We start from the raw sequence: 27,945 nt of genomic DNA, 5'->3' as shown, positions 1-27,945 counted from the left end.
ATGAGCATAGTGATAAATATTAAGATGATTGATAATAACAAATACATGATTAAACTTGGAACAATCTAACCAAATGTAGATGAATCTTTCTTCTTAATGATGGTAATGATGGTTGATGATGATGATTAGTGATGATGATCTCCAAACCTTCAAACTCTTCACTAGATCTTCAAAGTGAGTGTTAGTGTGTGTTTTTATAAGTAAAAACCGGAGAGAATTCTTTTCAAGGCACACCAAATGAATGCAACATGAGCCATTATTTATAGGCAATCTGGATGGTGAGGCACGGCCCCGTGCTTGATGAGCACGCCTCCGTGCATTTTTATGACATGTGCCAGATTTGTTTTGTCTTTTGTGTGAGGTGGCAACGGCCCCGTGGTTAGCAGGCACAGCCCCGTGGTTTTTAGTGACATGTGCTCAATTCTTCTTTGTCTTTTTTGCATTCCCGTCCATGGCCCCGTGCATGCTGAGCACGGCCCCGTGCTTTTGTTCTCAGATTTTGTCTTTTCTTGTGTCAAAAGCATGGGGGCGTGTTTCTTGAGGCATGGGGGCGTGTTTCTTTGTTTTCTTGTGTTTTCTTCTGTTTTTCTTCTTCTTTTTGCTTGTTTCTTCGTTTGAGGCTTGGTTTCACCTGAAATTATGTTTTATTATGATAAGTAGCCTTTTATGCTATGTTATTAGATAAAAATTGCAGTTTTTAGAGATTATTTGATGCCGAAAAGATGTATATTTCTATGTACATCAGTGGAGACAATAATATAAGTCCTTTAACATCCTGAATGAAAGACCTGTTATTTAAACTGTAAGTCCAACGTTCAACCTCAAATATGTTTGCAAATTTGAAAAGAAATATCAAATAAATAAGTTCTGTCATTAAAAAGTTTTAAAACCAAATCCAGTGGGTCAAAGTCAAATCGGGGTGATCTGAAGAAAGCCAAATAAGCCTTGAGAATAGATATGGAGCATCAGAAAACAATATGTGTTATCCATTAAATAATATGCATCATAATTGAACATTAATCATATCACCAAGGAAATGAAATTCATGCTAAGTCTAGACATGCTGTTAACCTATCTATGTTGTCATAATAATGCTGAGAATGAAGTATTGAAAAAGCTACTTAGTCAATACGATCCCATTATTGAGATCTTTTCAGTAAAAGAAAGAAATTGTTTTGAAGAGAAACATAACTGAAATTTGATCTCTAAATGCACCATTTGCTCTTAAACAATGATCTTTAAAGAAAAATACAGTTGATATTTTGTTTAAGTCAAAAAGAGTTGCATGTTGCCTCAAAAAGGTTGAATATGTATTTTCGGGCAAGGTTTGAAGTTTTCTAACCTTCCCGAGCACAAAACAGTTGAATATGTATTTTCGGGCAAGGTTTTATGTTTTATAACATTTCCAAGCAAGCTTAGTCACTTTGGACTAAGTTTATGATTTTTGGGCATGCTTTGAAGTGTTTACCCTTTCCGGGTAGAGTATATGTAAAATTGTCACTTCCCGAGCATGCTTGAAATCTAAACATGAATATGTGGACAAGCAAGCTTTTGACAAGTATAAATTTTTCGAGCAAGCTATGCATCTTATATGTTGCATATGATAATTCTAGCAAGCTTTGTGAACTTTGCTTTAGTCTACCGAGCAAGCTTTGTGATTTTAAGTGTGCTAGACAACTTCACTCTAGTACACTTAATGATTAGTGTGAATATGTTTCTTTGATATTACAAGTGTTCTCGAGCAAACCTTGTTTTCCAAGCACACTTTATATTTCGGGCACACTTTGAATTTTCAAATGTTCCCCTAATATACTTGGGTAATTTCAAACTAACTTTCCGAGTACACTTTGTGTTATGAAACCCCTTCTAGTACACTTTGTATTCTCTAAGTTTTCGGGCATACTTTGCATCAAAGTATACTTGACTGATTATTTGTGAATTGTACTTTACCGAATAAGGTTAGTGATTAGATGAATTATTAGAGCAAGGTAAGTAAATTGGATGTATGTTACTTGGGTATCTTAATTGATTCCTAGCAAGGTTGCCTGCTTGATATTTAATACTTGATTATGTTAACTTGTGATTTAGTTCTCAAGCAATCTTGTATTTCGAGTAAGCTTCCTTCACTTTAAAACTTCTAATTTATACCTTCATAACCGAGTAAGCTTTGAGTAAGTGGAATATACCGAGCATGCTTTGCAAAACTTAGCTTGACAATTTCCGAGCAAGGTTTGCTAAAATTTTAGTTGGATGTTTTCAAATGTTTAAAAGGTTAAATGGATAAGGTTACTGTTTGACAGCTAATAACTCACTAAACGACAAAAAGCATTTAAAACACACTTTCAAAAGGTATATAAGAGGGAGTGAGAGACATTTTTCAACATTATTTTCCCTCTCTCTCTCTCTCTCTCCTTCCACTGATTGCTCTAAGAAAACCTAACCGACTTATCGCATTCACTTTAATCCAAACCCTAACTTTACCAGCCCTCTAATTCTGACTCGGTAAGCAAAAATAATATATTTTACAACCACGTGTAGACGATAATGGGCTTTGATTATGTATTTTTGCTAACGCTCTGTTTTCTGTGTAGGTTATAAACTTGTCGAAGAACAGGTTCGTAATGATATTTCTCTCTTTCTTTTTCAATTTTATAACTTGAAATTGTTTAAAGTACTGAACTTTTGGGCTAATTTCACTTTGAATATGTTTGATTGTGTTTTTCAGATATGGCGGACCAAAATGTTCCTAGATACTTCTTTGAGAAAAAGCACAACATGTGCGCTCTTTTACAAGTCACGCCACATAATAAATAAGTTGCCACAATTATATGATGGTTGCAAAGATCAAACATCCAATTTGCACTGACAGCAAATCTTGTAATTTACCGGAACCACTCGTTGGATTTTTGGAATTCAGCAACATTGAGTGATGATGTGAATGGCCGACGAATAGAAGCCACTGTTTCTAATCATGAAATACGTGTGGATGAGGCTGTGATTCGAAGATGTCTACAGTTAAATGCCGGTAAACCTAACCCAATCCATCTTACAACAGCTCAACTATACAAAATTTTTGTCAAGTGTATGGGTTATCAAGGGGATACACATGATAGGCAATTCCAAAAGGGCATGTTCCCTACCATTTACAAATTTTTGATCCATCACATCATACAGGGTTTTGCACCAAGGAAAGGGTCTTGGACCCTTATGAGCAGGGATTTGGCAAACGCCATTGTTGCAGTAATCTTTGACTATCCATTCAACTTTTCAAGAATAATATTTGAAGGATTAGTTCAAAATTTAAATAATCCAACCAAACAGAAGTTCCTGGCCTATCCGAAGTTCCTGCAAATTATTTTCAATCAAGAGTTGGAGAACTTACCAACTACAGGAATCACACATCTCCTGCAAAATCCAGATACGTTTAAACGAATAGAGAATCTAGCTAGCACAAGCAGATTTGATCCAGATGAGGTGTATGAAGATTTTCCCTGGTTGATGTTTGATGATATACTGATACCTCAATTACATATGCTATTATCTGAAGCTGAGGATGTTGCTGGAAGTAATGATGAGAGTGATGGAGATGATGACAGTTCTGATGGTGATGGAAATGATGATGATGATGCTGGAAATATGGAGGGAGGAGATGCAAACTTTGAGGTCATTGTACAACCTCATGGGGAGCATCAAATTATACCAGATCAACCTTCAACACCATTTAACACTCCACCACAAACACCACCCCACCAACCTTCACCCATTGACCAAACCTATCAAACTCCACCACAATCACCACCTCAAATTCCCCAAACCTCACCTAATCAAATACCCATTCTAGCCCTAACCTATACTGAACCTTTACACCAAACCCCACCTTAGACCAGCTCCCAATCACCACCTCAAACCATAATCCAAACCCCACCTGATACAACTACACCACCAACACCATCACCCACACCAGAACACTCCTAATCCCAAAAATCAACCCATTACCCTCCACAAGTGAAAATATTTTAGAATATGCCAACCCAATCAACACACAACCCATCCAACCATCCCAACCTGAATCTGAACCTGAACCTTTCCAAACTTCACCATTCAACACCCCTCCCTCAAATTATTCCTAATTCAAATAAACTTTGACCTTATTTGCCAGAACATTGATCTGAAGGGGGGAAATTCTGGGTTAAGGAAAGAAAATGCTGAACTAAAGGCTCAGTTAGCGGCTTCTAATGATCGAATTCGAACCCTGGAGCAGGAGGTTGAGAAGACCTCAGCTGCCCCAAAACAGGGGAGAATATAAATGAGCCAACTGATGCTGCTGGTACTGGAGATGTTGAAATGGTGGATGCAGGGGTAAAAACAATTGATGTTGATGGTTTAACTTGTTTGTTAAATGCATATGATGATGATGAGGATAGTGAAGAAAGGGATATTGATGATGTTGAGTATGAGGCTGATGAATCAGAGGGTGATGAGCAAAATTATGATGTTGAACATGAAATTTTGAACGTGGTAAATAGAGATGAGGAGGATGGAAGAGTTGAAAAGGAGAGTGAGGTTCAAGATGTATTGACAAATGTTGAAGAAAATGTTGCTACCACTGATGTTTTGACTGACATTCTAACTGAAGCTCAAACTAATGTGATTATTGATGATAATGCTGCTACTGAGGAGCTTACACTTACTGAACCAGAAATTGAACAACCTGAAAGCTCCAAGAGGGTAGAGTATGATGCAGAATTGGAGGCACTAGAGAAGGAAATTGATGACTATCAGCAGTCTGAAAATGAAGAAGATTTGAAAAGAAAAATGGAAAAGGGAAAATCAAAGGTTTATGAGGAAGAGCCTGCTAAGGCAAATCTTGTGAAAGAGAGATTGATTGATGAAGAGGAAGAAGCCCCTGCTGCTGCCAGAAGAGAATTTGAGAATGTGGTAAGAGAAACAAGAGAAAGGGATATCATTGCCCAGATCTTATCTCCTGAAGAGCTGGTAGAGCAGGAAGCCTTGATTGATCAAGCCAATGTTGCTAAAGTAATTAATGAAGAGGAGGCTGATGATCAAGTGGTTATTGAGGCTTTGATAAATTTGAAAAGAACTGAGGAAGTGACAACTCTTTGGCTATTGTGGTAAACCTGTTTCAAACTCAAAATCAGCCACAAAATGAAACAACTGAAACAGCTGATCCAACCAAGATGAATATGGAGTTAATGTGGAAGAAGAAATTGGAGAATCCATAGCTTCAATTTTTGCCAAGAAATGGGCTGAACAGATCAAAGATGATATTAGACAGAACCTAAGTGAATGGGAATGTGTGGATGATCCAAAATATGGGAAGAAATACTCAAGAAAGAGGGACAGATCTGAAGAACAAGAACCATGTGAAAGAGCTGAATCTGTTAAAAAGGGGAAATGGGATGAGAAGAACAAGTATTTTGTTGAAACCCCTGATGATGATGAAGAAAGTCCACGGAGGCCGACCCCTCTGCAGACATTAAGACCAGAAGAATTTATTCAAGAGGTGCCTAATGTCCCAATCCCTGAGAATACAACTCCTGATGAACCAAAGATTGATGTTGCAGATGAAACTACAGAGGAGGAGGATGAAATTGATAATGATGATGAAAATGATTAGGGAAAAGGTGTTGAAAGTGCTAATGTTTTGTCTCCACAAGTAACAATGACTAAAGAACAAAGGGCAAACATTGAGCAGATTTTATTAAGGCTAAAAAGAAAAATCCTCTGGTTATGAAATTGAGAAGTTTTGGAATAAGTTGTGAAACCTAATCTTCTTTAAATGATGATGAGTTGCAGAAAAGGCTAGATAAGGAAAGAGATGTTATTAAGAAGAAAATGGAACAACAGAACAAGGATGCCCATAAATACAAAGAATATTTGAGGAAACATGGGTATTCTGAAAAAGTCCTTGTTCACTTTAAGTTTGAGAAGCTGAGAGAAGCCTATAACAACACCAGAGAAGAGATAAAGGAAAAAATTGTGAGAGAATGAGAAGGCTGAAAAGCTTGAGGCTTTGAAAAGGAAATTTGGAGGAATATGTGGATATTTGTTGGAGAAAGGGATGAAACCTGACATGGTTGAATTGTAACATCCTGATATTTCTAACAATAAATAATTAATATATTATTTATTTAAGATGTAAAAGTTTACTTGAGTTAACAGAAAAATAGTAAAATAATAAAGATGGAAGGATAAGTAGGCTAATTAGATGTAATTAATTATGGACCAAAAAGAAAAGATGGGCCTAAGCTCCATGGGCTTAAATGAGTATAAATACCCCTTAAAACCCTAATCCATTCCATTTTCATACATCTATACACCATAGCCTACACCATCAAAACACACACTTAACTCAATTCCCGTTTTTGAGAAAACCAGCCACAAAGACACAAAGATTTCTAGAGATCTAGCCGTCGGATCGGTCTCAAATTTTAAATTTCGTTTCATGGTATATTAATGAAGATTTCCACCAATTAGATCTTCGATCAGAAATCGGGAAGTCCGATTTTTATCAGCAAAACCATAGCAGCTCAAAAGTGATGATTCCGGAAACTGTTCAGCTGTTCCGGCGACTGTAGCGGCAGTTTCTGGCTAAGGTGGGCATATGGGTTTGTATATCGGGACGAGACGGTTCCGTGGCCGCTTGAATCACTCAAATCGGAGTTCGTTTGATATGGTTTTGAGCATCTCGAGTGATTTCATGCAAAAACCTCAAATGTACGTTTTTGTTAAAAAGGCTTACTTTTCATGAACGATTTACATGAAAATTGGTAGGAGAATAGATCGGGTATAAACGAGTGTTAAAGTAGCAAACTTAATGTTAAAAACGAATCCAACGAACTTATAACCATGAACGGCTCGTTAAGAAAAACCTTAGATCTAGTATTAAACGTTTTAAGCCTAAAGGTCCAAACTTTATGCTTTTCCGGGCCGTGTCTTACCCGAAAACGATCATGGGAATGCTCACGGGTTTGGTTAATATCGTATCGTAGGGTTACACGTTAAAACGGAGATGATTATAGGGGTTAAGAATGAACCGTAGCTACTGCTGGGTAACTTCGCCCGCAGTAAGTTCGCTGCAGCATGCTCGCCAAACATATCCGCCAGTATGTTCGCCAAGCATATTCGCTAGTATGTTCGCCAAGCATGTTCGCCAAGTATGTTCGCCAAGCATGTTCTCCAAGCATGTTCGCCAAGCATGTTCGCCAAACAAGTACGCTATAGTAAGTTCGCCTATACGCAAGTTCGCTTACGTGTAAGAGCTTATATATGTAAGTTCGCTTGTGCATATCAGACCCGAATACATGGCGATTCGTATATGTATACAATATACGTGAATACACTTGGTAGCATGCACTGTATGGATATAATACTAGAATGTTAAAATAAATAAATTCCTAAATGCTAAGTAAAAGAAAACTAATACTAGACCGCTAGATTAAATCAGACAAGTATTGATGCATGCACCATGTATACAGTTAGCAGGGCACAGTTAAAGAAAGGAATTACGATAAACGGAGAAATGAACATAATCCAGGTGAGTTTCTAGCCCCATTTCCTTGTTATGTTTTCGGGGCTGTGTGCATACTCGATGTGATAGTTAATACACTTACCTTAAGTGGTAAGTGTATGCCATGTATGATTTATATGTTATTTATGTATGTATATTTTGAATGTGAATGAAAGTTTGTTGATACGTGAAAGATCTTCGGATGTTGCACGTATTGACAAGGGAGGTATGTATATGATAGCTGAATGTGTATGTTAGATATATGTATAACATATGAGTATGTATGAATGATAAAAGAAAGTATATGTATATTACGGGTATGTAAAGACAGTATGTACGAAGATGAAGAAGTAAGGGATCAGACCCTAATAATATCTGAGATAGAGAAGAAAGGGATCAGACCATAATAATATCTGAGATAGAGAAGTAAAAAGGGATCAGACCCTAATAATATCTGAGATAGACAAGAAAATCTGAGATAGATAAAGGAAAGAGGGATCGGACCCTAATAATATCTGAGATAGACAAGAAATGGATCAGACCCTAATAATATCTGAGATAGACAAAGGAAAGAGGGATCAGACCTTAATAATATCTGAAATAGAATGGATAGTAATTATTTAGTATGAAAGTAATAAAGTATGAATGTATGTATGAAATTATGTAATGAAAGTAAGTTAGAAAAGTAATTATTATGTATCTTCGGATGCATAATTGAATGTAAGTGTATGTATTATATGATATGTGATTAACTAGAACTCACTCAGCGTAGCTGACTTTTAGTATGCACGCAGGTGAGTAGAATAAGACAGCTGGCTTGAGCGGGGACACATGGCAGAAGAATAAGAGTCTGGCATCTGAAGACTCATGATGTTTTATATTTAATGTTTTAATTAATGAAAGGCAAGAATGTTTTATGACAAGTTATGGTTTATTATTGTGATGTTATGAAAGTTTTATATTCCGCGTAAGGTTTTAATTAACTCTGATATTTAGAACTGTGTTTATGAGTAAATCCAACACCAAATGTAGGGCACCGGTAACGGGGCCTTACAAGTTGGTATCAGAGAAAATTTCGAGAGATTTAAGCATTCTACATGCTTAGACTCGAACAGATAATGGGATTTTTAAGTATGAAAAGAAAGAAGATGCCATTTCAAGATAGCCATGTGTCACTCAAGCAAGCTCAGTAAAGGTAAAGTGTATGGTTAAATATATAAGTTAATGATGGCTTAATTGCTAAATAAAGGATATGTGAATGTTAGGGATAGGATTAATTGATTGTTTGATTGATTAACTGTTTAAGATAGAACCAGCACAAATAGACTCATAAGGGGAAGTGTATAGGACACGGAAAGTAACGTAATCAGCTAATCACAACTGGCCACTGTTATTACCTGTTAGCCTTACTATCCTTGTACTAAATAGTTCCTAGAGTGATGACGTTTGTGTTTCTTAGAGATAAGATAGATGACCGATACAAAGAGGTCGTACGGGACGCTGCGGTAAGATACGTTCTAACCAGACACCCTTTTTGAAGAAGGTGACAAAGCGATATACGAAAGCAGCAGGACTTCAACTTTAGGAAGTATTGAAGAAGGATCACACTTGAAGCTTGTAGTCAAATATTAATGGAGTTGCTAAATTGTATCGCACTATAATGCCAACAATGTTTTCTTAAGCATCAAAGACAGCCCGAACTGGGAAGCCCAAGTGGAGGCAACATGAAAGAAATGCAAATAAGCCAACTAGAATGAGTCAAGAAATGTAGTATGTCTACAATGGTTAACTCCATAAAGGAACTTGCTGGGATCGGGAGTAACGAAGCGAACGATGAGGAAGCGGAGGTGATCGAGAAGGACGGGTGATTGTCAAGATATCCTAAGTGAACATGCATGAAGGGATGAGGCTACATAGTGTAGCAAATATGAAAAAAAAAGACGCTAATAAGAATGTAGTTGTGTACCTGAGACCCTATGGAAGAAACCACTAGCGATACTTTCGTTAAAATATGAGGATGGTTAAGAATTGTAAGGTAGAATTAGAGGGACGTGAGTTCCCTGCTACTCTTTATGATTGACCTTAAGAAAGTTCGATGTCGTTTGGGAATGGATTTGACGTTTGAGCTTAAAGCTCGTATAGAAGGTAAGAATAAGTTGATAATGTTTAAGTCTTTGGATGGCGGTACAGTGACGGTTTATGGTATTAAGGAAAGTTCAAGGCTTAACGTCATTCCGATGATAAAGCTGAAGGTTGTTAAGGCGAGGGTGCAGTGCCTACCTGGCGTATGTTGTCAAAGCTACGGCAGACACGAAAGAAATGAAAGATGTTCCTGTAGTGTGTGACTAACCATAAGTGTTCCCAAAGGGCTTTTCGCGGTTACCACTGGAACGAAAGGTAGAATTCCAGAAAGAGTTACTGCCAGGAGCACAGCCCGTCGCGAAAGCACCTTACCGCCCGGCTCCGTCCAAGATGAAAGAGTTAATGTCCCAATTACAAGAACTCCTCGACGAAGGTGTTTTATGCCGGGTATTTCCCTACGGGGTGTACCGGTGATGTTCGTGAAGGAAAAAGACGGAAGTATGAGAAGGTGTATAAATTTCTATGAGTTGAACAAGCTTACTATGAAGAATGGATATTCGTTGCCACAAATTAATTATTTGTTTGATCAAATGCACGGTGCGAGTTGGTCCTCGCAAATAGACCTCAGAGCAGGCTATTAACAGTTGAAAGCGAAAGAGGCAGGCATCCCTAAGACAACGTTTCCGACACGATATGGACACTAAGAATTTCTCGTGATATCGTGTGGATTGAAGAATGCTCCAGCAACATATATGGTTATGATGAATAGGGCATGTCATCCGATCTTGGACAAATCTGTCATTGCTTTTGTTGATGATAATCTTGAAAAATTCAAGGAATAAGTCCAATCATGCTGAACACTTGAGAGAAGTGTTGGAGACCCTGACGAAAGAGTAATTGTATGCTAGGTTTTCAAGGTGCACCATTGGTACATGGATACCTCTTCAAGCAGAAAGAACGGAATACGAGGCAAGAAAATGGGCAAGGCTGATAAAGGATTATGATCGTGAAAACAAGTATTATCCCCGAGAGGCTAACGAGGTCACTGACACACTAATTCGTAAAGGTGGAGACGTTATCACGACAATTAAGTCGTATAAATTAGTTAGTACTTTGGATTGCACGAGCGAGATCCACGAGGTACAGCTAAAATTTATAAAGGATGAGAGCAAGATGAAAAATAAATGAATTCTCTAGTTACACCGAGAGTTGAAAGATAATACTTATGATGTGAGAATTAGATTTGGTCACCTGAGGATTCCACGTCATGGATATCTTCGAGGCCAAATCCTAGATGAAGGTCATAAGTCTAGATGTCGGTTATAATGAAGGCATATACTAATAGAAGAGAAACGCTTAAGTAGAAGTCAAATGAAGATAAGTCCATGGACAGCTGTGGATAGACATGATACTTTGCCTACCCTGATAAGAACAACCACAAGTGTTACGAATGTGGAGCCGACAGTCAGACCGCAAGAGGATGCTAGAAACCAGGGACAAAAGGTGGAAAGATATGCGAGGAAAGCGTAGATATGGTTTAGACTTATGTCTACCTGAATTGAGTCTTGACACAAATGATTAGTGTGTAATTAATAATCACGTGATCATGGAAGGGAAGTCCTCTGGAATGGAAAGGATAGAATGGTATTATAAACAAAGATCAAGACATACCGGAAAGGAAGTCGATTAAGGTAGTTGGTTACGATAGATCAGGCAGCCTGATATGCAACAGAAAACAACAATGGATTCATAGGACAACGTGAGACTTGATTAGTCAAGAAAAGGAAGATGTATCATCATGGACTTCATGATCAAGCTACCTAGATAGCTATAACTCATGAACACTACGTGTTGATACAGAGCTGAGAATGAAGGAAGGTTTAAGTGGTTACTTAAGGAGTTCTCCGACAAGTTATGCAATGGATGCGCTCAAGAATTGCAAGAAGTGTTCTCTCTCAAGGAATAGATAAAGGGATTTTTAAGAAGTAACCATTAAGGAGAAACTGGAAAGGTTTCCTTTTTGGAATTAATATGTTTTGAACGTATTGCAAAGCAGTATATTTGCTAAAGGTTGTAATTGGACGGAATGGTCAGTTAGTGCTAATTTAAAGGACAGGAAAGGAGACCATACTTGTGGAAGTAATATGCACTTGCAAAGTCTGGAAAAGGAAGCGTATCGTAGATAACTTCATGGACAAGCTACCTAAGAAAGCTAAAACTAATTAACATCACTCGATGATTGTGAGACCAAGGAAAAACCGGTAAGTTAGGAAGCTAAGTCGGTTCAAGAAAAAATGTGAATATATGAAGTATTCCTTTTACAGGGACTAAGCAGGTTTCGAGGACGAAACATCTTATAAGGAGGGTAGACTTGTAACATCCTGAAATTTCTAAGAATAAATAATTAATATATTACTTATTTAAGATGGAAAAGTTTACTTGAGTTAATAGAAAAATATTAAAATAATAAAGATGGAAGGATAAGTAGGCTAATTAGATGTAATTAATTATGGACCAAAAAGAAAAGATGGGCATAAGGTCCATGGGCTTAAAGGAGTATAAATACCCCTTAAAACCCTAATCCTTTCCATTTTCATACATCTCTACACCATAGCCTACACCATCAAAACACACACTTAACTCAATTCCCGTTTTTGAGAAAACCAGCCATAAAGACACAAATATTCCCGGAGATCTAGCCGTCGGATAGGTCTCAAATTTTAACTGACATTTCATGGTATATAAATGAAGGTTTCCACCGATTAGATCTTCGATCAGAAATCGGGAAGTCCGATTTTTATCAGCAAAACCATAGAAGCTCAAAAGTGAAGATTCCGGAAACTGTTCAGCTGTTCCGGCGACTGTAGCGGTAGTTTCCGGCGAAGGTGGGCTTATGGTTTTGTATATCGGGACGAGACGGTTCCGTGGCCGCTTGAATCACTCAAATCGGAGTTCGTTTGATATGGTTTTGAGCATCTCGAGTGATTTCATGCAAAAACCTCAAAGGTACGTTTTTGTTAAAAAGGCTTACTTTTCATGAACGATTTACATGAAAATTGGTAGGAGAATAGATCGGGTATAAACGAGTGTTAAAGTAGCAAACTTGATGTTAAAAACGAACCCAACGAACTTATAACCATGAACGGCTCGTTAAAAAAAACCTTAGATCTAGTACTGAACGTTTTAAGCCTAAAGGTCCAAACTTTATGCTTTTCCGGGCCGTGTCTTACCTGAAAACGATCATGGGAATGCTCACGGGTTTGGTTAATATCGTATCGTAGGGTTACACGTTAAAACGGAGATGATTATAGGGGTTAAGAATGAACCGTAGCTACTGCTGGGTAACTTCGCCCGCAGTAAGTTCGCTGCAGCATGCTCGCCAAACATATCCGCCAGTATGTTCGCCAAGCATATTCGCCAGTATGTTCGCCAAGCATGTTCGCCAAGTATGTTCACCAAGCATGTTCGCCAAACAAGTACGCTATAGTAAGTTCGCCTATACGCAAGTTCGCTTACATGTAAGAGCTTATACATGTAAGTTCGCTTGTGCATATCAGACCCGAATAGATGGCGATTCGTATATGTATACAATATACGTGAATACACTTGGTAGCAAGCACTGTATGGATATAATACTCGAACGTTAAAATAAATAAATTCCTAAATGCTAAGTAAAAGAAAACTAATACTAGACCGCTAGATTAAATCAGACAAGTATTGATGCATGCACCCTGTATACAGTTAGCAGGGCACACTTAAAGAAAGGAATTACGATAAACGGAGAAAGGAACAGAATCCAGGTGAGTTTCTAGCCCCATTTCCTTGTTATGTTTTCGGGGCTGTGTGCATACTCGATGTGATAGTTAATACACTTACCTTAAGTGGTAAGTGTATGCCAAGTATGATTTATATGTTATTTATGTATGTATATTTTGAATGTGAATGAAAGTTTGTTGATACGTGAAAGATCTTCGGATATTGCACGTATTGACAAGGGAGGTATGTATATGATAGCTGAATGTGTTTGTTAGATATATGTATAACATATGAGTATGTATGAATGATAAAAGAAAGTATATGTATATTACGGGTATGTAAAGACAGTATGTACGAAGATGAAGAAGTAAGGGATCAGACCCTAATAATATCTGAGATAGAGAAGAAAGGGATCAGACCATAATAATATCTGAGATAGAGAAGTAAAAAGGGATCAGACCCTAATAATATCTGAGATAGACAAGAAAATCTGAGATAGATAAAGGAAAGAGGGATCGGACCCTAATAATATCTGAGATAGACAAGAAATGGATCAGACCCTAATAATATCTGAGATAGACAAAGGAAAGAGGGATCAGACCTTAATAATATCTGAGATAGAATGGATAGTAATTATTTAGTATGAAAGTAATAAAGTATGAATGTATGTATGAAATTATGTAATGAAAGTAAGTTAGAAAAGTAATTATTATGTATCTTCGGATGCATAATTGAATGTAAGTGTATGTATTATATGATATGTGATTAACTAGAACTCAGTCAGCGTAGCTGACTTTTAGTATGCACGCAGGTGAGTAGAATGAGACAGCTGGCTTGAGCGGGGACACATGGCAGAAGAATAAGAGTCTGGCATCTGAAGACTCATGATGTTTTATATTTAATGTTTTAATTAATGAAAGACAAGAATGTTTTATGACAAGTTATGGTTTATTATTGTGATGTTATGAAAGTTATTCCGCGTAAGGTTTTAATTAACTCTGATATTTAGAACTGTGTTTATGAGTAAATCCAACACCAAATGTAGGGCACCGGTAACGGGGCCTTACATGAATGTTTGGATAAGGCTACAGTTGAATCTATTTTTAACAACATGAAAAGAAAGAAAAAATTAAAAAGGGTACAACCTGAGTGATCAACTGTGCAGTCCAAGAGAGATGAAGATGAACCTCCAACAAAGAAAAGAAGAATCAGGACTTTGAGAGAGAATATGAAAGAACAATTTCAAGAAAAAGATGATGAGACACCCATTCCAGTGGAAGTGAAACCTGAACCAATTGATGAACCGATAGTTCCATGGGAAAATGAAGAAATGATCAATATTTTGAGGGGTGTCATGGTGAATCAAAAAGGAATGTATGTAAATGCCTTCAATGCATTAGATAAACATAAATTGAAGGAACTTTTTTATATGCAAAAGGCTGAATGGGAAAAGGTGCTCTTTGAGGGAGAAAATCCCAGAAGCTTCATTGGAGGAAGGTTTGTGCCTGCGGGTTTATTGAAAGATCCGAGGATGGCTGAGATGATCACAAGACTTGCTAGAGATGCGGGTGAAAACTTTGCTAATCTAATCTATTATCCTTGTGAGCTGATTGAGTCAATGTATATGAAAGCTTTTGCTATCACAAGGCCCAGCAAACCGATGAAGTCTATACCAACCAGGCCTTCTGCATCAAGGCAACAACCAACAACACACAAAGGTAAGTCAAGCAGAGTTGGATCACAAAGAACAACAAGACCACAATCACTCGTGGATCTTCCAAGAACTCTGTACTTTGACTCAGTCTCTTAGTCTCTAAAGGTGATTATGGAAAGAAAACAGTTGAGAGACATAATTATAAGAGATGATTTTGCTGAGTACACTCAAGAACAATTGGAGAAAATGGCCACACTTGATCTTTATAATTATCATGACACAAACAAGTTGGATGGGAGACAGCAGAATGAACTCTCCAAGTACCTGAAAGATGAAGCTGACAAGGGATTCTCATTCTTAAAAGAGAAGAAAAGCTGGAAGCTGACAAAGCAGGATAGAACAAGAAGGGCTACCAAGTTGAAAAAGATAGCCAGTGCTGAATTAAATTACCAGTTGAAAGTCAAAGATAAGAATCCATTGTCAAACATGAACACGTGTATAAGACTTGAAAGAAGAATGACACGCCCAAACTACACTGTTCAGAAGAATGGCATTATTGCTGCAATTGAGTACAAGGAAGCTACAGGCCATTATATTCTTCGCAATTCAGATGGAATTATATTGGGCATAATCAGAAGAGATGAAGACCTGACCTACTTGCACAATGAAGATCTAAGAGACATAAGGTATTTGGACATTCCTGAGAGTCACACTCATTACCAAATCATTTCAAGCTTTAGGCAAAGGGCAGGAACTGTGATTGTGAATCGAAGACAAGCCGTCTACAATGCAAGAAGAAGATAAAGATCTTTAGAATAGGCTTTGTTTTGTAATGTCCACGGACAAATTTTTGAATATGTGATAGTTTTAACTTTTGATATGTAAAAATTTTGATTTCGATTTGAATATGTATTTTGACTAAGTGTATGTAACCTTAGAAATGTTTTGGGACAACTGAGGTGTTCCAATCTAGGGGGAGATTGTTGAGTCAAGATTTGACCTAAAAATGATCATAAGGAATATTGGAATCTTCTCAACCTCCTCAAAATCGCTAAGTATGGAACCGGGCACACCTGAGACATTCGAGCAGGGTTTTACTTAGCTGGGCATGATATTTTGCCTATCGGGCAGGGTTACCTTCTTGAAGTCTTCTTTAGTGATAATCCGAGTAGGGTTCACTACATCTAGCAAAGTTGTTCTAGTCGGGCAAGGATTGCTTAATAAAGTGGAATCCTGGCAAGCTTGTTGAAAGTTTATCAAGTACTTACTTTCTCGGGCAAGGTTCAACTCAGAGCTAGCTACAGTGTACCGGGCACACTTGGTTACTTAATAAGTTATCAAACAAATGAGTTGAAGGGATTCTTGAAGAACATTATGGTAGTAGGATCTTTTCGGGCAAAGTCTGATAAGGTCAAGAAGATTGAAGTCTACCTGGTGAGTAGTTTCATTGGTAAAATACTCTGAGTAAAGTCTACCCGGAGAACTATACCCGAGCACACTTCAAGGTTACCAAGTCTTAGTAAAGGAAGGCAGAGCATAAAGTCTACTCGGAGAAGATTACTCCTGCAAAGCCTACTCGGAAGACTTGTTTTGCACTTAGTATAGTTTTGAATATGTATCAATCATTAGGGTTTTTAGAAGGAATGACAGCTGTCAGGAGGTGGCAGGCCTATAAATAGAATATTTTAGGGCACGCCTCCTACAGATTTGCCATTACACTTTTCAGATAAGATCGAATATTCCTGATTGAGTGTGACGGTTGTCCTAGGTTATCATTGAATATACATTCCGACAAGAACCCTAATTGATTATCATTTGTATGAATCTCTTTATATAAATGAAAATCTTTTGAGTTATTGTTCGTGTCTGTTACCATTATTAACCTATTAGCAACAAAACTTGTTTGTTTCTGATTCCTCCGTTAACAAACAAGAATCTTTCCTTATTTAGCAATCCGTCATTAACCTTCTTGTCGACACAATATGTGTGGGTTATGACATTGTTATTGAGTATTGAGTGATTATTCGGGACCGACAATGGTATCTCATCCTCATCCTCAATAGTATGATAATACGTCGACGAAATAACTCGTTATCAATATGATTCAGGTGAAAAGACAACTTTTACATTGTTATACTAGTTGTAGTGATTTACAACTATCGCATGGAATTGTCTTTTTAAATATTATATATACACAAAACTGTGATTTACTTGCTCAACTTTATGTTATCAAATATATATATTTTCACGCATGACGCAGGTAGCTTTATTGGATTAATCAAGTATTGAAGTTAGATGATACATTAGGTTGCTATGATGAATGAAGAACACTTTTATTATAAGTTATTTATGATTTGAATATTTATTTGTAACGGTATTTCTTTTGAGACAATGTTTGTGCTTTTGAAATTTGATATATGAATGAATAATTTAGATATTGACACATGTATTTTACTTAGTGTCTTCTGAGCTATGATACAATATTGTCACGCCCCGGCATGTTCTGTCGTAGGTTGGGGTGTGACATAAGACACGTGTACTACATATAATATATAAGCAATTAAAATTTTATAGAATGAGATAAGTATACAACAAGGTTATTACCACTAGAGTTTATGCAATATTAAGTGTGCACCAAATTGAGGTTGAAGAGTGATGATGGTATACGGAGCATGTGAATACGAAGGAGAGAGCTCAAACTTGAAGTGTGATAGAATCATAACGAGCGACATTTTTGCTTCCAACATAGAAAAATTTTGTCCAATACATACACGCGGACCTCCTCCAAATGGGATGAAGGTGGTCTGCCCTTTGGTTACCTTTGACACCTTGTGAAAATCTTTCCGGTTTGAACTCTTTTGCATCGTCACCCCATATACTAGGATCGTAATGTGAAAGCATTGTGTGCAGTTGAATGAGTGTTCCAGCAGGTAAAGTTATGTTTCCTAGTTTTGTATCTTTATGAACCATACGTGGCATTCCTACCACGGGAGGATATAACCTAAGAACCTCAAGGAAGATTGTGTTGATCTGTAAATCAAAACAGTAGCATATTATGATATTGAGGAAAGAAATATGACATGAAAAATATAGATAAAAGCTATCAAAATTTTGGCCACTTGTGGTTGTCGGAAAAATTAATCATGAGTAGCATTATGTGATCATCGAAACGATTGCAAAAGGACATTTGTGAGGTTGTTTTTGTAGCAACAAGTGAAAAAAACTTAAAATTTTCAGTTGATTCAACCCCTCAATATCTGGTTTTCTATCTCCAAAAACCTTTGAAATTTCACCCCTAGCGAGTTCTTGCCAATTTGTGTGTTGGCCTAACAAAATCATAGTCCAAACAAGCAAATTTGCGGTAGTTTCTTGACCTGCAAAGTAGAATAGTTTACATTCTTCGATAACATCATCAATACTAAGTCCAAATTTGTTATGTCCATGCTGCTTTATCTCTTTATTATTGGAGTCCAAAAGTATGCCTAGAAGGTCATCGTTGCTATTTCCTTGTTCTTTCATTTCCACCATTCGTTTATCGATGATACCTTTTACCAAACCCTTTACTTCTCGGGCGATCGCTTTCATCCTCTTGTTGCTTTTTATAGGTAGAAATCTGCCCCCATAATAAAAATTATAAAAAAAGAATTTTTATATATACGTGAAGGTATATTTTCGAACCTCAAAAGCATTGGTGGAAAGATGTATGTACTTACCTTGTCCCTGGAATGTAGATAGATCGTGAAGCTGTTATTATTAGCTCGGCTTGTTCTCGTTGAAGTTCAAATATCTTTCTTCCTTCGGCATAGCTACTACTAAACGCAGTGCGTGAAATTACGTCAGCAGCCATCGTTTGGAGATCAGGCCACACATCCATTTCACATGAGCTTTTTCCCTTTAATGCTTCTTCCCATTTGTTGATCATCTCGTCACAACTCACATAAAAAGCCGGTATCATATGCTATAATGAAACAATGAGATGATCATACTTTTTAGAAACAAAAACATCAAAAGTAGCTACTTAACTTACAATATGTTATGGGTCACGACATGTTGGCAACAAATATTTTCTAAAATCGAGTGTGGTATATGATTACGTAAATTGTATTAATACAAACACCATTTGTTTAGAATGACGTGTACTTTTTATCAATACAACTGAGCATATGTGTCCGGAGGCATTGGCTCGGATAATCAGTGACACAAGAAACTAAGTAGTATTTATTTTGATTAGAGGCATGTTTCTTAACAAACTAGAGACCATTAGTAACAATCTAACTGGTAGTAAACAACCACGCAATCGTATTTGGATCGTATGGAGGACCATATGCCATGTCACCTTAACCACATGGATTATCTCTACGGTATATATATCACTTATAATTTCATTTGAGGTACGTCATATTCATAGATTTCTCTTTCATTGTTCTCCACACGACCACACATACTTATTCTAGTGCCAGAGCTTGGTCGTAGAGAGAATCCTCTCTTTTTCACGAGGCTAGCCGGTGTCACCTTATGTAGAAATCGTGTAGTGTGACTCTTCCATTTGTTATGGGAGCCAAATGAATTCTCTTTAGACAAGCAACTAAAGATCTCTCAAGGTTACAACAAACTCATAAACACTAAAAGTCCTACTTGTGTCTCAAGTGAACATTATCCTTATACTACTTAGTTATAGGACACCTTAGATAATAGATACACATCAATAACGGTAATTACTTATATGCTCTTTAAAAGAGAGCAACTTTAAAAGGCTGTAGGCATGTGGATTGAATGCAAATGAATACCTAATTGGTCAAGTTACTCATAGGTAAATGGATTGAAATTTCCATTTCTAGTCTAATAGATAAAAAAAAGTAAACAAAACCTTAAGCTTTTCGACATGGAAGGCGGGATTGATGATCTTTCTATGCTTCACCCATTGATCGCCCTCGACATCCACTAGTCCTTGTGCTAGCAAACGCGTTAACGGGTTTCCGCCTCTTTGCTTTTGAAAATCTTCATAGTTCCCAAAAATCTCCTTTAGCATTGTTGGATCTGTTATGTGCATTAAAGGTCTTGGCCCCATCCATGTAAAGCAATTCTTACCTATCAATCACCCATCATAACATATTTAGCAGTGAAATGTAATCTATAATTTTGGTTGGTCAACATTAAAGAATCTTAATCAAGCCTATAAAGTGAACAAGCTAGCTTATAATGATAACACATGCATACCATGAGTGATAACAACGCTATGAGCGAATGACAAAACTCGTGGCACAAAATCATCATTCAAGTTTATGGGTTTACGATATGCTTCGGTTATCATTTTCACCAACTCCTTAACATCTCCATACAACAACTTGTATGAGGTTCCCTTGAGTCCTTGGTTTCTTAGGCACTTCTCCATCTTCCTTGGTTTCAACCAAACCATATCGAAAAACCTCCATGCAAACACCACCACCACCACCATTGTGGCGACGGCCACCGTCATCGCTACACCACTACACACTTCAAGCATGCTTAAGGTTGGAATCATATTGAAAAGAATAATATTTGTTGTTGTGATGATGAATGGAACGACACTCTTTATTGATGGGTAATTTTCACTTTTTTAGTAATTAAGGTTTTTTTTACTTTGTTTATCAACAATGACCCCACACCCAGTGGCTTCTTTTGAAGGCTCCAAACTCAAAATGACAAAATGAATCTTAGCCGGCCTTTGTTCATTCGCCTCTTAATAATATACTTCATAACTTTATATATAATTTAAATGGCTTAACCTACACATAAACCCAAGCATTCTAACCAATGTTTTGAAAATCAAATCGAAACGTTATGTCCACTCCCTTAAGCTAAACCAGGCACCGGCGCCAATGCCACCAGTATGTTACGAACTAACATACCAAAGTGTGTCTTCTTCTTTTACTAGCCAGTCATTTTAAGATGATCACCAAATGATTTAAGTTAGTGAACCACACGAACTAACAAATCAAAGGCTGGTTTGTTTTCAATACATTGGTTTTAACAATTAAAAACTTCAACTATGCAACCGGCCTAGCAGAAAACTACAAAAAAAAAAAGATGACGATCAATACAAGGCTAAAATATGGCGGAAAGAACTCTGCCCATCAAAGACAGCTTACAACATCAATGGATTACAGTCATTTTCAATTGTTTATATTATATGCGCACACATAAATTATATGCATGGAGGAAGAATAGGGTGCGAGTTGAACTGACCCTTTATTTTTCTTAATGTTACGTATGTTGTTGTTTTTCGATCGATCTCGCGTACAGATAACCTATAAAAGTGATTTAAAGCTTCTATACTCAAACATTCTTTATAACATTTTAGCCATGTAAAAGTTATTGGGAGCCCATTATATTAAAAACAATAAGCTCGATATAAGTTTCTTCTATATTGAAGTTCAAGTTATTAAATAAAAGCCCAAAATCTTTCCACCTTAATTAGGAGTTCATTTAATAGTGGGGATCCCACCTTTATAAACTTTCATCAATTATCCATTTACCCATCTTTTAAATTACCAATCTATAAACAATGAGATGGCATATATCATGGTAACACAACAAGTAAAAGGTTAACCGACATATATCTACATGATTTTAATTGTGATGATAAAATGAAACTTAGAATATGAACTTTTTAGAATGACAACTCACATACTTTTAGCTTTACTTTTAAATTACATTTTTTTTACAATTACCGAATTTAAACCCTCACCACAATCTTACCCAAAAGAAATCTTCGTACAACATGATTTTCAAGATTTGATTACCGCCGAATACGACCACATCCAACCCTGTACTGTCGTATAATATTTTAATGATTTATACATCCCATTCATAGTGGTGTGTTCAACATCGATCTACTTTTAGCTTAATTGTTTTTTTAAATCAATAGTTAACTTCTCCATGATCATATAAAAATACACCATATGATTATGCTGAGAGGCAAATATAACAACAATAAGAGGAGCAGAAAGAGTAACAAAATCATAAATAAAAGTGAAGTTTATACTAAATTTACATGCTTGTGATAGTATATATACCATGATTTCTCTATAAAAGAGTGAGACTTCTCTAGGCATGCAAACGAAAGGGTTTATTATAAACCAACTAACTAATACATGACTGGGTTAGAGATGTCTTATGGGATGCGCTTAGACGTGCCGGGATCTCAGCCAAGAAAGAGGCACCTGTTAACTTTTTGACTAATCCGCGAGAGGGAAGATCTACCCTGTGTCCTGCGGATGTTCTTGTGTTTGGCTGGGCAGGGGGTAAGCATGCGTGTGTTGACCTCACTGGGGTGTCCCCGTTGGTGGGGCTGAGAGACAGTGGCTTCGTACCGGGATAGGTGGTTTTGAGAGCGGAGTCTAGGAAGGTTGCTAAGCATGAGACATCGTGTTTGGAGAATCAACACGTGTTCATTCCATTTGCCTTTGACACTTTTGGATCCCTAGCTCCCGAGGCGGTTCGCTTCTTGGAGCAGGTGCATAAGGTGGTCCACAGTGACTCGCAGAGCCCGAGGAACCAAGGATTTATATATAATAGAATAGGCTTTGCGATTCAAAATGGGATAGCGGCGCAGCTTGTTGCTCGCTTACCCATTATCTAGATGTAGCTCGGTTTGTGTTATATATAAAATCAAATATGATTGTCTTTTAAGGAGTGATTAATATTATATAAAAGAAGAATATATTAGATGAGGAAAAAAAAAACTAATACATATAGTACATACCATCTCCGTAAACACATAGCGAGCATGCATAACATGTGTGCATTAGTGTACATGTACACATACACATAAACTATAAAGTACATGTGCAATCATGATCATCCTCACATGAAACTTTACCTTCCTTTCAAATACCTTAGACAAATATCTTAGATCATGTCTACTTTGTCACTTTCTTGTGGTTTAAATATCCCATTCGCATCAGTCACATCTCTGACTTGCAAACAAAACGCCTAGCACAAATTCATAATTTTCACAAACTCAAAACCTAAAACAACTTTTAAGCATTTATATTAGTGTACCAAATATCACAAGACATCACATGTATATAATCATTTGCTATTCTTGGTCACAACCAGTGTTGCAGAAGTCGTTGGATGCTAATCAGGCAGTCAGGTACTGTCTAGGAATAATTTGATTGTAATTTTTATAGGTAATTTTTTCAAATATATAGTTATATACACATCAATACTAATATAATACTTAACAATAGTTCAAATCTAAACATTTAACCTTTAACATAGCAAATCAAGTGCTTAAAAGATTCTGATCTAGTCATCTAGGTTAAAAAGTGCGATTTTGTTGGGTAGGATTTCACTAAAAAAGTTTTATGGATATATTGGGCCATGATTTGAACCGATTTTATCTGACTTTGACCGATTGATGCCTAAAGCCTTCAATAAGCCAAACAAAATCGAGATGCCTGGGGTCGGCATAGGTCGATTCACAACTCTGGTTACATGAATATATTTTATTAAACCTAGGGTAAACAGATGTAATTATATAATATTACAAGGGAGTAAAGTAAAACGTTTCAGGAAATCAATGATATGCCGGAAGAAGCATTCATCTAGGGCAAACCACGGTGTTAATAACAGAAGAGTGTCAAATGCACTCAACACACCATTAACTGTAACCCTAAACCACAATCAATCTCATTCACTGCCGACGTATTATGCCATCAATGGCTTCACAGGCCGAAGAAATCAAACAACAAGCTAATGATGTCTTTAAAGGTACGTTCAATCAATCGATACATACAGTACAGTTGTTACATGTGTACTCAATCACTCATATTTTGCAGCTAATAAGTTTTCACAAGCGATTGATTTGTACACAAAGGCGATTGAATTGAACGGTGAGAATGCTGTGTATTGGGCGAATCGTGCTTTTGCACATGCTAAGTTGGAGGAATACGGTAGTGCGATTCAGGATGCTTCTAAGGCTATTGAGATTGATCCTAAGTACTCTAAGGCATGTTGATATGTGGTTGTTGTTGATTGAATATGTTAGGGTTTTGTTTTGATGAGGTTTTTGGTGGTTTTAGGGTTATTATCGCCGCGGTGCTGCGTATCTTTCTATGGGGAAGTTTAAAGAAGCACTCAAGGATTTTCAACAGGTTTGTGTTATATATTTAAGCTGTTTGAATCATATGGAGAACACTATAAGGCTACTTGTTGTGGGGCTTTAATAGGGGCGGCAAAAGTGGTGTGGCGTGGTAACGGGGGGCGCTTTAACTTGCCGTTTAAAGCCTACCACAACAAGTAGCCTAAGTAGGTAGTGTGTGTGGTTAAGTCATTATTCATACTGACGTTTGAGTCACAGTATGCTTGTGCTGGTCACTTGATAGTAATCTGTTACTTATTTGTTAGGAAAATGTTAAGCATCAATATCATGAGTTTATTTTAATGTCTAGGTTTAGGACATTGTGTACCTGTTTATTTTGTGCAGAAAATGCTTTCAGTTGACTACTGACTGTAAACCTTTAATATGAAACTAGGTGAAAAGAATATGTCCAAATGATCCAGATGCTTCTAAAAAGTTAAAGGACTGTGAAAAGGCTGTTATGAAGCTCAAGTTTGAGGAAGCGATTTCGGTACCTGCTTCTAAACAAGTCTCAGTGGCTGAGTCCATCGATGTCCGAACCATAGGTAACATTTTTCTTATAATTATTGTTTACTGATCTGTTTTAATGGTTTACAGTTTTCCTTTTAGTATTAGGCGTTTCTTATTTCAAAGTTCTTATTTTTACAAAAGAGTAGTTATTTTCTGTAGAATTATAGGCCTTTAGAAGATTAGTAACTGGTTTTACATTTTACCCTTGTTGATGCATCTGACATTAATATTGTATTTTTCGTTCTTCCCTTCTTTCTTTTGCTATTATTAACCTGTTTTTGTGAGGTTGTTGCTAATAACATACTTACTTGCAATAGCGAAGTTATTTATTAATAGCAAATAGGAATTATTGATTGTTTTCAATTTTCTTGTTTCTTGCTGATGTTGTTACAGTTCTTCCTTTGGGGCCGATTGTTAGAAAGTAAATTAATCTAAATGTCTGAAACTTGAATGCGTCTATTTTGCCCCTCATAAAAAGTTTTAACATCTTAGTGCAAAAATAAAAACAAAATTGACAATACAATACGCTATAAGTTTATCATAATTAATCCCACCAAGTAAATTGTGATATATAAACCATGAAATTCAAAGTACAATAATAGGAAATTTACAGTATCCCTATTTTTATCATTTTAGGGACGGGCACAAACTCATCACATTGTTCCCCTCTGGTTACTGCTGCATCTGTGGCAGTGGCAGTAGCATTAGTGGCTATACTAATGATGGTGGCGGGGCCCATTATAGCCACCGTGGTCGCATCTGCAGCACTGGCAATGTTTTTGGTGGTCAACAACAAGACTGGTTGGTTGGGTGGTTACACTGGTGGTTTCTTAACAAAGAGTCAATACTAAATATAGGTTTGACCTTAGTAAAAACATTAAGAAATCACACAGCTAGCTAAATTGTGCAATAGAAGCTATTAATAAGTTAAGAATAAGGAGTTGTGTTAAAATTGATCTGTGTAGATATATATAACTTTCTTGTGTGCATTTCGGTGTATTAAATGAATGATTAAATCCCTTAAAGCACGTGCTCTAAATCTTATTCTGATAAGTCTTTTTAATTTTTTTATTTAAACAGATGTGGAGCCACAATATACTGGTGCAAGAATAGAGGGAGATGTAGTAACTTTAGATTTTGTGAAGAAAATGTTGGATGACTTTAAGAATCAGAAGATGTTACATAAACGGTATTATTATTTATATCGCATTTATCACTAATATCAACTTTTTCTAACAGTGTTCTTTGTGTCGTAGATATGCCTTTGAGATTGTTCTAAAGATACGAGAAATCTTGATGGCCTTGCCATCTCTGGTTGACATAAATGTTCCAGATGGAAAGCACTTCACCGTCTGTGGTGATGTGCATGGTCAGGTAATTAAAAGATTAATACTTTTTTTATCGTTTTTTTATTGTTTCCTATTAATCGACTTTGTATGGATGCAGTTTTATGATCTTTTAAATATCTTTGAGCTCAATGGTCTTCCTTCAGAAGAAAATCCCTATTTGTTTAATGGTGACTTTGTTGACCGTGGATCGTTTTCTGTGGAGGTTATACTAACACTGTTTGCATTCAAGTGTATGTCTCCATCAGGTAACAAGGCTACATCGTTTTCTGTTTTAAAACTCTTTAGCTGTTATTATAATTTTGCCATTTTCATTACTTGGTTTAATTTCTTTATTTGTTCCAGCTATACATCTTTCACGTGGTAATCATGAGAGTAAAAGCATGAACAAGATTTATGGATTTGAGGGTGAGGTGCGATCTAAATTGAGTGATAAGTTTGTGGAGCTATTTGCAGAAGTTTTCTGTTATTTACCATTAGCTCATGTTATAAACGAGAAGATATTTGTTGTTCATGGTGGGCTTTTTAGCACTGATGGAGTAAAGCTCTCTGACATCAGAGCAATTGATCGGTTTTGCGAGCCCCCAGAGGAAGGTATTTTGTTTACTTTGTATTTATATTTTGTAAATAAAAGTTGATTATTTTTTATTAAACTTTGGTTTCAGGGTTGATGTGTGAGATATTATGGAGTGATCCTCAACCTAATCTTGGTAGAGGACCGAGCAAGCGTGGTGTAGGTCTTTCTTTTGGTGAAGATGTAACAAAAAGGTTTTTGAAGGATAACAATTTAGGTAACATTTGTGTTATATAAAATGAAGAAAGTTGTTATTTTGAAATTAGGGATGCATTTTCACTGATTCTTGTGATTTATTTTACAGATTTAGTTGTGCGGTCTCATGAAGTCAAAGATGAAGGGTATGAAATTGAACATGATGGTAAACTCATCACTGTTTTTTCGGCCCCAAACTACTGTGACCAGGTAATTTACTATTGTTAGTCTTTATGTTGTGTAGTTTTATTATAACTGCAACTGTTTATGATTTTGTTTTCTTTTTTTTTGGGAAAATTTTTGGGTGATGCAGATGGGAAACAAGGGTGCTTTTATCCGATTTGAAGCCCCCACCATGGAGCCCAAGATTGTCACATTTTCTGCAGTGGTTAGTTCTTTTTGCAATCACGTTGCTTCTTTTGCTACATTTTCTATATTGATACCTTTTTTAACTCTTTAATAAATATATAATTTGTTTAAATGTTCAGCCGCACCCTGATGTGAAGCCAATGGCATACGCCAGCAATTTCCTCCGCATGTTCAATTAGTGTTTGTTTGCTAATGTGGCATTTTGGGTAATACGTTGGGTAGAAATCGGTTTGGTTTTTCTAATCTACAACTGCAAATATAGCTTGAAACTCCTGAGACAGGTGTGGTGTTACTTTATTGCAAAAGTTTACTTATTTTTCAATAGTTTTATGTAACCGGAAGCCAAAAACACAGTGGCCTGAATTATGGGTCTCTGTCTAATGTATTGTCTTTTTGGTATAACTCTGTATCTATCATTTTCTTAGAAAATTTGCTTTGTATTCTTACTTTCTGAAGCTAAAAACTCCACCAATTGAATTGTCAAGAGCAATAAATAATTTACCTTCAAATGCCAGGCTTAAATACATAGCTATAAATATAAGTGCCACACAAAGCTCAGCATATTTTGAAATATAACTTAATCTGTGGTGTGATAAATATTATCAAGTCCAAGCTTGTTACGAATATAAATCGTCAAAACCTTGAAACTTTTTATCCAATAACTTGATCAGAAATTCCATAATGAAAGGAAAATAGTAGTTTATCGCTGGGTATTTGACCAAATAAGATCATCTAGTTCCTATTATGTGACAACTTTCAGTGTGATCGGAAAGGAATAAGGCCTGAAATTTGGACCACACA

At 36.6% G+C, this 27,945-nt stretch overlaps 1 protein-coding gene and 1 pseudogene across 2 annotated transcripts; one reads left to right on the top strand and one right to left on the bottom strand.

Moving 5' to 3' along the window:
• Positions 1-17,574: 17,574 nt before the first annotated feature.
• LOC143633238 (cytochrome P450 CYP72A219-like) lies at positions 17,575-20,731 on the bottom strand (annotated as a pseudogene). Its single transcript, XR_013153641.1, has 5 exons — positions 20,241-20,731; positions 19,891-20,111; positions 18,737-18,981; positions 18,252-18,636; positions 17,575-18,053 (listed from the first exon to the last, which is right to left on the bottom strand). The product of XR_013153641.1 is annotated as a cytochrome P450 CYP72A219-like (transcript).
• Positions 20,732-23,637: 2,906 nt separating this feature from the next.
• On the top strand, positions 23,638-27,515 carry LOC143633245 (serine/threonine-protein phosphatase 5-like). The gene is made up of 12 exons (XM_077101586.1): positions 23,638-23,780; positions 23,849-24,018; positions 24,092-24,163; positions 24,545-24,695; positions 25,741-25,849; positions 25,917-26,034; positions 26,107-26,254; positions 26,352-26,600; positions 26,672-26,797; positions 26,885-26,985; positions 27,089-27,163; positions 27,264-27,515. Exons 1-12 carry the CDS (start codon positions 23,720-23,722, stop codon positions 27,321-27,323), a joined length of 1,440 nt encoding a protein of 479 aa, XP_076957701.1. The 5' UTR covers positions 23,638-23,719; the 3' UTR covers positions 27,324-27,515.
• Positions 27,516-27,945: the final 430 nt, after the last annotated feature.

The sequence above is a fragment of the Bidens hawaiensis genome, unplaced genomic scaffold (assembly GCF_021521415.1).
Source record: "Bidens hawaiensis isolate Kalapana, Puna unplaced genomic scaffold, B.hawaiensis_p1.1 tig00006635_1, whole genome shotgun sequence".
NCBI lineage: Eukaryota > Viridiplantae > Streptophyta > Magnoliopsida > Asterales > Asteraceae > Bidens > Bidens hawaiensis.
Note: the sequence above shows the minus strand (reverse complement) of the source record. Positions and strands in the feature narration are given on the sequence as shown.